Source organism: Vipera ursinii, assembly GCF_947247035.1.
Source record: "Vipera ursinii genome assembly, chromosome: 1".
In the NCBI taxonomy this organism is placed as follows: Eukaryota; Metazoa; Chordata; class Lepidosauria; order Squamata; family Viperidae; genus Vipera; species Vipera ursinii.
The window spans coordinates 182,976,100-182,989,032 of NC_139512.1; the positions used below are offsets into that span (position 1 = coordinate 182,976,100).

Sequence of the window (12,933 nt, forward strand, 5' to 3'; positions counted from 1 at the left end):
TCATTGTGGTGAACAGTCACTCTAAGTGGTTAGAGGTCGCACCTGTCCCAACTATGACTACTGCCAGGGACCATCCAGGAACTGCGCAGGATCGTTGCCATGCACAGGTTACCGGACATGCTAGTTTCAGACAATGAGGCTCAATTTACCACTTCAGAATTCCAGTCCTTTCTGAGGGCTAACATGATTAGGCACGCCACTTCAGTCCCCTTTCACCCGACCTATAATTGAAAGGACTCTACTGATTGTGAGGATTGATTATATTACAAGCTCTTTACTGATTGTAAGGATTTTTTATATTGAGTACTTTCTTTCCCTCTTTCTCACACACAAATGAAGCTCAGATTTAAATAAAAGTCTTGCATGGTAATGTTTCAGAATGTGATTTATTTGTGATACAAAAAACATTAAAGAAGAACGAATCTTTCAACAGAAGCACAGAATTCGTGATTATACATCTAAGTAATCTCTTTAAATAAATTCAGTGACAATGTTAATTTCACCATGTAGAAAATGAGAAAAAAAATAATTAATATGAGCTGAGGCTCATATTAAGATCACAGTAACCAGAATGGTACTGATCAAGCTTTCTGAGATTTTGTAAGATTTCAATACAGAATGATGATAATTTCAATATATCCAATAATAATTAATATAGTTTACAGAACACAAATAAAAAGGAGAACTCCCCTAACATCAACATGCAATAGATTTTGGGAATCTGAATCTCCAATTATTATTATTATTTTAAAAAATATACATTTTAAGATTTGAGGAGTAACTCAATTTTATAAAACCTTCCTCTCCAGAAGTGTATCTATTTGTTTCAGTACATAATTTCAGTATCCTTTAATAAAATTTCAGTAAATTTTAAATCTCAACATTTATGTTATCACAATGCTAGGAAAAACATTTTTAACAGGCAACAGTTGAAATGACATCACACAGTCAATAAGCCAGCTGGAGGGCACTTCCCAAACCTTTCCTTGATGAACTTTTTGTGGTTTGTAGTTAGAAGAGGCGTCATAGATTATATATTGTGTACAGAAACTCTGGTCAGAAGTAATCTCAGCATGATAGGCTACTGTATTGATTGTCTGAGTCACATCATTATCTGATTTAGGCTTCCTTAGGAGAATCTGTCCCCCTCCAGCTTTCACCAGTTCTTTGAGGTCATCTTTCTTGTGCTCTTTAAATATTCCCAGGAAATAGAAGTAGCAGCCATCAAAAAGTTTAGGCAACTGAAATAAAGAATAGATTGTTCTCATCTATGCAGCTGACAACTCTGAGATAAAGCCACAATTTCTTATTTAATAAACCTCTACAATCAATTATGTTCTCATGCCCCAGTCTAAGTATTAGTTTAACTAGCTTCTGTTGATCTATGAGCTATAATTTTTGTATGGCATGTAAAATACCAAATCAACCAGTAACAAATTAAGGACTAGAAGCTGCTGGGAAAAAATGGGTGAAGATAGAAACAAGAACCCAGAATTGGAAAAAATGGGACAAAACAGAACAACAAACAAGGAGCCAAGAGGAATAGTTCCAAAGGAGGAAATCAGACATGTAGCCTATTTTTAGGGATAAAAAAAGAGGAAACAGTCCTTTGGATGAAAGAAATGGAATGTGAGGAAAAAAGAAACAAAAAGATTGTAAAAAAAATTCACATCAGTTATATTGTAGAAATAGATCAAATAGACAAAAAATATGTGGAGCTTTGCAACAGAAAAAGCTGGCAGAAACAGGTAAAGAGATGAAAGGGGCTAAACTTCATATATGGATTAAAAATAATCTGAACTTAGTGTGCATGTGTTTAAACTTAATTAACAAATGATTGCAAAATATTACTAGATGTGGGAGGAGAAACAAGCTGAAGATTCAGTAGGACATGTTAACTATAATTTACATATTTGCACAACAACATACACAAACAGGACAAGGCTACCAAACAGTTTTGCTAACCTAAATTACTGATTCGTTAAAATTTATCAAAGATGAATCTATTCTACTTCAGGTAATAGCTGTAAACACTTTTCCAAAACTTACCAAAAAACCAAATATTTTGAAACATTTATTGACAATAAAAATCCGTTTACAGTTCAAAATTACATTTCTAATTAAATTTAGCTATCATTTCTCAAAACCAAATGCTGAAACAAAGCACTATTTTTCTCTTGTCTGGAAAAACAAAGATAAAATGACAAAATTCCAAGCTATCACAACAATATAACTGAAACACTGAAAAAAAAAGTCCTCACAAGCTGTTCTGTGTTCAGGCGGCCTTGTCGAGGACCACCATCTATTTCATATTTCTCTTCTTGTTCAAAAGTGCCACTCCTCAAGCTGGCTTCTACCCCTAAAAGTAGGAAAATGAAGTTTAAAAAAAAGAAAATGTAGTTATTTTCTGCGAATCCAGAAGTTGGTTTGGGAAGGGGGAATTGAAGGATTAGGAAAAAAATCATGAAAACAATAGATGGACAGAAGATGACTGGCTAGAACATGTGCCAGGCTAAGAGAAAGGCTTAATACTAGATGAGACTTAAGAAATCAAAGTAGTCAATCCATCAGAATAGATCTGGAAGGGAGCTTGGTGGTCTTCTAGTCCAACATTTTTAAAAAACCTCCAGTGATGAAGCACCCACAACGTCTGAAGGCAAGCTGTTCCACTGGTTAATTGTCTTCACTGTTAGGAAGTTTCTCCTTAATTCCAGGTTGCTTCTTTCCTTGATTAGTTTCCATCCATTGTTGCCTTCCGGTGCTTTGGAAAATAAGTTGACTCTTTCCTCTTTGTGGCAGCCTCTCAAATGCTAGAATACTGCTATCATGTCACCCCTAATCCTTCTGTTTTTTTAGACTGGCCATACCCAGTTCCTGCAACCATTCTTCATATGTTTTTGTCACCAGGCCCTTAATCATCTTAGTTGTTCATTTTCACTTTTTCCAAAGTCTCAACATCTTTTCTGTAATGTGGTGACCAAAACTGGATGCAGTATTCAGATGTGGCCTTATTAAGGCTTTATAAAGCGGCAGTAATACTTCATGTGATTTTAATTCTATACCTCTGTTTATATAACTAAGGATTATATTAGCTTTTTTGACTGCAGCCACACACTGCTGGCTCATGTTTAAGTGATTGTCCATTCGGACTCCAAGGTCCCTCTGACAGTGACTGTTTTTGAGCCAGGTTTTGCCTAATCTGTAGTTGTACCTTTGGTTTTTCCTGCCTAAATGTAAAACCTTGCTTTTCTCCACATTAAATTTCACGTTGTTGGATAGGGCCCATTGTTCAAGTCTGTCAAGAACTTTTTGCATCCTGAGCTTGTCTTCTGGGCTGTTGGCTATTCCTGCCAGCTTACTGTCATCTGTAAATTTGATGAGTTCCCCTTCTATTCCTTCATCTAAGTAATATTTATGAAGATATTGAAGAGTACTAAGCCTAAGACAGAACCTAGTGGTACCTCACTGCTTACTTCCCTCTATGTGGATGTAGTACCATTAAGGACTACTTTGTTGAGTATGGTTTGTCAGCCAGCTACAAATCCATCTGGTGGTGATGTTGTCTGTTCCACATTTTTCTAGCTTAACAAGCAGTAGATTGTGGTCTACTTTGTTGAATGCCTTGCTGAAGTCTAAGTATATTATGTGCACAGCATTTCACTGATCTACTAGTTTAGTCACTTTATCAAAGAATGAAATAAGATTGTTTTGTATAACTTTATTTGTTTCTAGATGTTCACAGATTTGTTTTTTGATCATCTTTTCCAGTATCTTCCCAGGTATTGATGATGTTAGGCTGATTGGGCTGTAGTTTCTTTAGTCTATTTTTCTTTCCTTCTTTGAAGATGGGAACCACATCAGCTCTTTCCAATCCTCTAGTAGTTCCCCAGTGCTCCAGGATTTCTTTTAAAGATATAGTATAATGGTTCTGAGGTAACCTCTGCCAGCACTTTCAAAACTCTGGGAGGTAACCATCAGGTCCCAGTGATTTATATTCATCAATGTCTGACAGGTGTTCTCTTACCATTTTATTGCTTATTTTAATTTTTATTTCTAGTCTGTCTTTTACAGTTATGTTTTTGGTTGGGCTATAGTTTCTTTTTGCGTGAAAATTGATGCAAACAATGAATTAAGCAGCTCTGCCTTCTCTCTACAGCCTGTTACTTCCTTGCCATCTTCTCTCTTTAGTGGGCTGAATTTTTCCTTGACTCTTTTATTGTTATTTATATGTTGAAAGAAACTTTTTTCCATTATCTTTGACTTCTGTTGCAAGCCTTTGTTCATTCTGAGCCTTTGCTTTTCTGACTTCATCTTGGGCAGATTCGGACTATCTGCTGATATTCTGGCTTAGTTATGTGTCCCTCTTTCCGTACTTATCCTTTTTGTCTTTCAATACAAATTTAAATAAAAATACAAATATAAATTTGCCTTTTAGTCATCAGGGCTATTTTTCATAAATCTAAAAAGAACATATTACTGTACAAATAGAATGCAATTGGCAGAAGATGCTATAATGAAAGGAATACTATGTGCGATATATATGGCAAAAGTACCAAACAACGTGATCCTAATTTCAACTTTTGAAGTGTGTTCCTGGAGCAGCCTTTACCTATTCCTGGGTGAAGAGCCAGGTCTTCACAGCTCTTCTAAACAACAGCAGAGTGGGGTTATAATAATTCTCTAAGATAAATTTGTATTATCCAAATGTGAATAGGTTTTACTCTTTCAAATTGCTCACCCATTTAATTTTCATAATACTGTTAATCTACCATGGGAAATCAGCATATTATGATTCTTGTTTATTGCTATCTTGTAAGCAATTACAATAAGTACACATATGTTTTATACTGCTCTCAAAACAAAACTGCTCAGTACATATTACACTGCCTTGAACTTGGAATAACTGTTGTAAGCTTACAAATATTCAAAACATTTTGCATAATTTTAGGATTATTGCTTCTGAGAAATGTTGAAATGCTACTACATTCCTTTTATCTTTGTACCATCATCTCAAACATGTTTTTCTTAAATACCCCCCCCCAAATTTAATTACTTACACATAAATGTCAAAATCCAACATCCAGATAAAAGTGCCAGCATGCACTTCATAGTAGTTCGCACAGGATATGCAGGAATAACAACATGTGTCACTAAAATGAGAGTTTGTTAAAATGTATAAACTGCAGGAGGAATTCTTCCTTGTGTAAACAAACCATAACTGATTTGATCCTTCACATTCAAAGAATAATTCAATTTTAGTCACTAGCCTACAACACAGGCAGAATAGTTCCCACAAAAGGAAAAGAAGCATTACATTCTTCGAAAAGCTTCTTACACCCCATAGATTCAAGTATTCCCTGAATGGGAGAGAATGGATTTAGGAAGACAGGGAAATGAGAAACTGCCAGATATCAGCATCTATCACTATTATGTTAAAGTTTTCAACCTCTGAGAAATAGTTACCAGAACAAAAATCCTTATGATAAAAAATTATCTACTGCGATAATTAAGTTCGCAGATGATACCACAGTAGTGGGTCTTATTACAGGTGGAGATGAGACAGCATACAGTGGGGAGGTACAAAAACTATCCTTATGGTGTTTCAACAATAACTTGCACCTGAACATTGGCAAGATGAAAGAGATGGTGCTAGACTTCTGGAGGAAGAAAGAGGAACCTGCCCCACTTTACACCGGGGGGGGGGGGCTGTGTGGAGAGAGCTTCCTCCTTTAAATTTCTGGGAGTCTACCTCTGTGAAAATCTTACCTGGAAAGTTAATACAACCCAGGTGGCCAGAAAGGCCCAACAGAGACTCCTCTTCCTCAGGGTCTTGCGAAAGAACAGGGTAGAACAATGGCTAATGACCCTCTTTTACAGGTGTACTATAGAGAGCGTCCTCTCATACTGTATTGTGGTTTGGTATGCTGGTCTGACAGCCACGGATAGGAAAGTATTACAGAGGGTGGTGAGCACAGCACAAGACATTGTGGGCTGTCCTCTGACACCACTGGATGACATCGCCAGGGCTTGCTACCTTGGAAGAGTGAGGAAAATTCTCAGGGATGACTCACACCCTGGAGGGTATCTCTTTACTCTCCTACCATCGGGTAGGATATATAGGAGTATAGCCAGCCGTACCAATAAGCTGAAGAGCAGCTTTTATCCATGGGCTGTTAGGCTCTTGAACGGGAAATAATTTTATAAATTTTATGTATGATTGACTTGCAAGGCTGCTGTTTTGTGCAATTAGCTCACATGGTGTAATAAGATGGAGGTCTTGTTGTCACTGTGAGTTGTCGGGGGGGGAACATGAAGGGAGGTTCAGCCAATCTCAATGTATATATGGTTGTACTTTGACGATAAAGGTTCATTCATTCAAAAAGTAATGATATATGGTTTTTTAGGTATCCTTCTTACCATTATCTTATAGTTACCATTATGATCATAATCTACTCTGTAATTTAATAGGTAAAATTCTGTGGTCAAAAAGTTCCAAAATATTAGAAATTAGTGTGCTTAAATTATAGGAAAGTAGAATTAAATTGGACATTAGGCAAAAATTCTGAACATGAAGAGCTTTTCAGTATAAAAAGAACTGCCTCTGGAGATTTGCTAGAGTTGTTTACACAAAAACTGAATGGTCTTCTATTCGAGATGCTATAATAGTAGATTCCTATATTGGAATACATACCCCTCAAGTTTGTGATAATAAAAGAAACTAAAATAATAAATATACTAGTAACAAATGGCACAGGAAATTTAAATCTATCCTTCCACTTAAGAGGAGGCACTTGAGATCAAATTTAATTTAATTTAATTTAATTTAATAATATTTATATACCGCCCTTCTCCCTGAGGACTCAGGGCGGTTCACAGGGCAGAATAAAATACTAAATACAAACATTAAAACCAGATTAAATAATTGCCCATATTAAAACAGTTGGAATACAATTCTAAAACACCTAGTTAAAATTAAAGCACAAAATTAAAAAACCCCACCAATCCCCATCAGGCTAGGCCGGCTTGAACAAACAGAAACGTCTTGAGATCGCGACGAAAGGAGCGAAGATCGGGCGCCATCCGGAGCTCTACCGGTAGCTGGTTCCACAACTCCGGAGCGCCCACAGAGAAGGATCTCCCCCTGGGGGCCACCAATCGACATTCTCTGATCGGTGGCACCCTGAGGAGGCCCTCTCTGTGGGAACGCACAGGGCGCAGGGAGCTTGATGCCGGCAGCAGATGTTCCCTAAGGTACTCCGGCCCCATGCCATGAAGGGCTTTAAACACTGTTACCAGTACCTTGAAATTAAAAACAATGTTTATGGAAATCCTGAGGGGGAAATCCTGGAGCTGAAAACACATTAGCATTTTCCTCTATTTCTTGCTTCATACATTGCTCCATTTGACAATTTTAACAATTGTTAAATATGGAAGGTTTAACCAAGTTCCTTATGACAAACGTACATGTATTGGTGGAACTCCAGATACAAAGGACATAGCTCATACATTATTTGAATGCCAATTGTATAAAAAAGATAGAGATCAATATCTTAGGTCACATTTTAAACAAATGGACTATTGAGATCTATGTTACTACAACATATTTCATGTGCATCCAGAACCCAAATATGTGGCCCTTTATTTGAACAAAACAGTACAGTACCGCATTCCCCAAATTATGGAAGGTGACACAGAAATACAATTTGTATTTCCTTTTAATTTTGCCTTTTACTGTATCTTTTTACCCTTGTCTTATCATATAATTCTGTATTTTGTATAGCCTTATCGCCAAACAATAAAGTATTATTATATTAAATAAAGCTGACAACTTACCAGAACTGTTAAATTCTGTACATATTCTAACCTTCAAAACTGTGGCCAATTTGCTTAACAGCAGCTGTTGACCTGGATCAAGACCACTCCCAAGGAGAACAACAGGCCCTTTTTTACAGTAATTTAGGTTTATGCACTAAAGACAAAAGAGAAAACTATTAAATTCCCAACAGCTTATATTTCTTCCTTCTAAAAAAATAACAAACCAAAATTTACTCAACATTTCTATTACATAATAAAGAACTATTTCAAAATTAGTATAGGTTTTAAATAATTTGTGGACATAGATGAAATGTATTTGACTTTGTCAGCTAAAGAGCTGACAGTCTGGGTTCGAGACCCAACCTCCACACAATGGGGTGAACTCCCATTACTTGCCCCAGTACTAATAAAGGAGAATAGAAAGAAGGAGATCAACCTATTTTCCAAAGCACCTGACAGCCAGACAAGGAATAAGGAGAAATTTTCTGACAGTGAGAACAATATTTTTAGCTCAGAGTTAATATGAGGGGTCCTTGGTACTCTCTGAGCTTGCTTGTCTTTTTGCAGACATTTCATTACCCAAACTAGGTAACATCATCATTATTTTATTTATTTATTTTTTATTTTTATTTTTATTTTTTTTTCCGGCTCCAAAGATGGCGGATGTGCTGGGGAGAGCTCCGTGAGCCCCAACGGTAAGGCGTCCCCCAGGAGCCCCTCAGGGATGTCTCTGAACCCCTGTGGTGGGGTCAGAGGGTTAGGCAATTGAGTCAGGCAATGTGCCGTCCGCTGCCTCCCCGGACCGGCCGCAGGGGCGCCATCGCATCTCCGGCCCGCTCCCTGAGCCGTTTGCGGCCGTTGTAATCAGTGCCGTCGTCTCCTCTCTGCCTCAACCGCCTCGATCTATTCTTGGGCAGCGGCGGCATGTCTGAGCGGATTTTCATCAGAGGAGACGCCGCGGATCAGCTGAGCAGAGGAAACAGCAGCGGCGATAACGGCGACAACGGCGACATCTCCGAGCCTCCCACGGACCGTTTTTTCCGGGAGCCTTCAATGGCGGCGGCGACAGCGGTAGCATGACATCTCCAGCCAGCGCCCAGGCCGTTCGCGGCCGTTTAAAACCCATTCCGTCTTCTTGCTGCTCGGAGCCTCCCGGGTCCACTCTTGTCAGCGATGGCCCTCTGAGCCGGAGGAGGAGATGCCCGCGGATCAGCTGGGCAGAGAAGACGGCGGCGGCAGCCACCGCAGCGACGTACCCGGGCCACCCCTGGGCCGCGGCGAGGACTGTTTTCGAGGCACTTTCAACGGCGGTGGTGACGGCAGCAGCAGGGCATCTCCAGGCAGCTCCCGGGCCGTTCGCGGCCGTTCACAATCCTATACCGACGCCTCCTCGCTGCTCTGAGCCTTCTCGGACCACTCCTGGCGGCGACAGCGTCTCTGAGCTGCTTGTATCGAAGGAGACGCCCATGGTTCATCTGACCAGAGGAGACGGCGACGACAGCTATGGTGGCGTAGTACTTGGGCCACGCTCAGGCTGTTTTTCGGGCCGCTTCGGCGGCATCGGTGATGACGTCTGGGGCCTTGCTCGGCCAGCTTTGGTGAACAGTGATGCCGTTTCCCAACCCCTCACCCCCTTTTTGAAGACCTGGGACTCCCGTACCTCTGGGAGGCCGCGCTCTGGATGGTCCCCAACCAGTAGGGGCCTATGGAGCTGCGGCCGGGAACAACGCCCAGAGTATCAGTACGGCGAGGGAACTGTAGGGGCGACTGAACCACCGAATCCGACGCCAGATGAGAATCTCACCACCTTGCCTTCTGCCTGCACTTAACCTTCCTTGCCTGCCCTCTCCCCATAGGACATGATGGGCCTGGGTGCAAGCCACGGTGGCAGAGTGGCTTGGCCTTACACCTGCAGCCCCATAGAGGTGGGAGCTCTATGGGGTATGCTTCACCCACAGTGTGTTCTGGACTATCCCCGGAAACAGAGTCACAACCCATCGTGAGAGGATGGGGAGTGGCCTGCTTCTGGGGCTCACCCGGCTAAGTGGCAGTGGCTGGGTGACGGTCCAGATACCCACCTACCCTGACTCGACCCTCCTGCTAATCACCATCTATGGGACTGCCTTCCCAGAATCCTTCTTGACTCTATGCACCTTTGCTACTCCAGCACGGACCTGCACGCCCTCAGGGATTCCCCCCTCTCCTGGGTGCGACCCGCCTTCGCTACCACCTCCAATATCGATGAAGGGCCCGACTATTGGGCCTCTGAGAGATGGTCGGGCAGGGTCAGGGGCCTCCAGCATAAATCCAACAAGAGACCCCTGGTCAACTTCTTAGTAAAAATTTTTGTAGGATTAGGGAGGGGGGTGGAAGTGGGCTGTGGTTGTTCGACGAAGGGGGGCTGTCCAACAACCATTGCGCAGGCCAGGCCTACGATTGTTCGCGAAGGGGAGAAGTGGGGTTCGGTTGCCGACGAAGCCCGGAGGCGAGCCGATGGACTACCAATTCCCAGGACGGTGGGGAACGGCAGAAGGTGCACAAGCAGAGGGCCGTATCGACACTGGGAGGGTCATCTCCGCTTTTTACAAGCGGTGAGACGCTCCGACCCTCTGTCTCTTCCCCGAGGACCCGGGAGCAAAGATGTGCAGCCTCCTGAGCTCAGACTGGTCTACTTGAATGCCAGGTCCATTGCTAATAAGGCTCCCCTTGTTCGAGATCTAGTTGAGGGTGAGCACGCAGACCTGGCTTGCATCACGGAGACTTGGCTGGGCCCAGAGGGCGGTGTTCCTCTGGTTGACATTTGCCCGCCTGGTTTCCGGGTGCTACACCAGCCCCGGCCTCATGGTAGGGGCGGAGGAGTGGCAGTAATTATCAGGGAGACCCTAAGCCCGCGGGAGACCACCGTTCCTCAGATAGTCGGGTGTGAGTCTCTCTTTTTGAGATATGGTCCTGGGGCGCAGTTGGGCCTGCTGCTGACGTACCTTCCTCCTAATCGTGCAGCGGCAGCCCTGCCTAAGCTACTCGATGTCCTCTCGGGGTTGGTGGTTGAATTCCCCAAACTCATAGTTTTGGGCGACTTCAATCTACCGTCCCTTGGAGGATCGTCTGAGCTAGCTCGGGAGTTCATGGCTTCCATGACGGCCATGGACCTGACGCAAGTAATTTCAGGACCGACTCATGAGGGAGGCCACACCCCTGACTTGGTTTTCTTATCTGGATGGTGGCGGGATGATCTTGGTGGGGGCTCTCCAACCGTTATGCCCCTGTCATGGACCAATCATCACCTCCTATGGCTGGACTTCCGCTTTGCCACCCCCCCGCTGTGGGTGTGCGGAGCCAACCAGATGGTACCACCCCAGGCGCCTAATGGACCCTGACAGGTTCCAGGCAGCGCTTGGGAACCCACCTGCACTCCCTGCTCACAACTCGGCGGATGCCTTAGTGGAAGCCTGGGAAAGGGCAGCCACGGAGGCACTTGACCGAGTTGTACCCTTGCGGCCCTTGACCCGGCGCAGATCCCAGCGAGCCCCATGGTTCACCGCGGAGCTCCGGGAGATGAAGCATCAGAGACGGGGCCTAGAGAGCCATTGGAGGTCCAGTCGATCGACCGGTTGCGACTAAGAATCCACACTAGGTCTTATCTCGCAGTGATAAGGGCGGCGAGAGCCAATTACTTCTCCGCCCTCATCGCGTCCGCAGATAATCGCCCGGCTGCCCTGTTTAGAGTGACCCGCTGCCTTCTGAATCAAGAGGTGAGGGAGGAGCCCTTACAGGGTCAAGCTGAGGAATTTGGTCAATATCTGTTGGATAAAATCGCTCGGATTCGAACCGGCCTGGACTCCAACTGGGCAGAGTCTGACGAACAGGACACGGGCAGTCTTGTTGACGTCATCTGGGAGGAGTTTGATCCTGTGACTCCAAAGGAGGTGGACAGGATTATGAGGAGGTTGAGCTCCTCCACATGCTTATTGGACCCGTGCCCTTCCTGGCTGGCTTATGAAGCTCGGGAGGGGACACGAGGCTGGTTCCAGGCAGTCATATCTGCTTCTCTGAGTGAGGGTCGCTTCCCCGCCTCCTTGAAGGAGGCGGTGGTGAGACCTCTCCTCAATAAGCCCACCTTGGACCCAGCTACATTGAATAACTTTCGTCCGGTCTCCAACCTTCGCTTTCTTGTGAAGGTTGTTGAGAGTGTGGTGGCGCATCAGCTTCCTCAGGTCCTGGATGAAGCGGATTATCTAGACCCGTGCCAATTGGGTTTCAGGCCGGGCTACAGCACGGAGACGGCATTGGTCGCTCTGATGAATGATCTCTGGAGGGCTCGGGACAGGGGACATTCCTCTGTCCTAGTCTTATTAGACCTCTCGGCGGCTTTCCATACCATCGACCATGGTATCTTGCTGCGGCGCCTCAGGGGACTGGGAGTGGGAGGCACGGTTCTTCGGTGGTTCTCCTCCTTTCTCCTGGGACGCTCGCAGTCGGTGTTGGCAGGGGGACAAAGGTCGACTCCGAGGCCTCTCGTTTGTGGAGTTCCTCAGGGGTCGGTCCTCTCGCCTCTCCTGTTCAACATCTACATGAAACCGCTGGGCGAGATCATTCGTGGTTTTGGAGTAGGATACCATCAGTATGCTGATGACATCCAGCTTTTCATCTCGACTCCAAACCACATCAGTGATGCCCTCGACTTGATGTCCCGTTGCCTGGAAGCGGTCCGGGAATGGATGGGGAGGAACAGGCTTCAACTCAACCCGGACAAGACTGAATGGCTGTACATACCGGCATGCCAGGATACTCAGAGTATTCCATCCCTTAATATTGGGGGTGAGTTATTGCCCCCCGTTGATAGGGCCCGCAACCTGGGTGTCCTCCTAGATTCACAGCTCTCCTTAGAAGATCACATAGGAGCTGTGACCAGGGGGGCCTTCACTCGGGTTCGCCTGGTGCGCCAACTACGACCCTATCTGGACCTGGATGCCTTGTGTACAGTCACCCATGCACTTGTGACCTCTCGCCTTGACTACTGCAACGCTCTTTACATGGGGCTGCCCTTGAGAGCCACTCGGAAGCTTTGGCTGGTACAGAGTGCAACTGCACGAACACTTTTGGGGGCTTCCCGGTACT

General features: G+C 44.2%; 1 protein-coding gene across 1 annotated transcript in view; it reads right to left on the reverse strand.

The window, feature by feature from the left end:
* Positions 1-377: 377 nt before the first annotated feature.
* BARD1 (BRCA1 associated RING domain 1) overlaps positions 378-12,933 on the reverse strand; it is a 96,220-nt gene continuing 83,664 nt past the window's right edge. Inside the window, exons 8-11 of the mRNA XM_083354584.1 lie at positions 7,834-7,969; positions 5,058-5,150; positions 2,262-2,359; positions 378-1,241 (exon numbers count right to left, since the gene is read on the reverse strand). Coding sequence (XP_083210710.1) covers positions 885-1,241; positions 2,262-2,359; positions 5,058-5,150; positions 7,834-7,969 — 684 coding nt within the window. The 3' untranslated portion in view covers positions 378-884. The remainder of the gene's footprint in view (positions 1,242-2,261; positions 2,360-5,057; positions 5,151-7,833; positions 7,970-12,933) is intronic.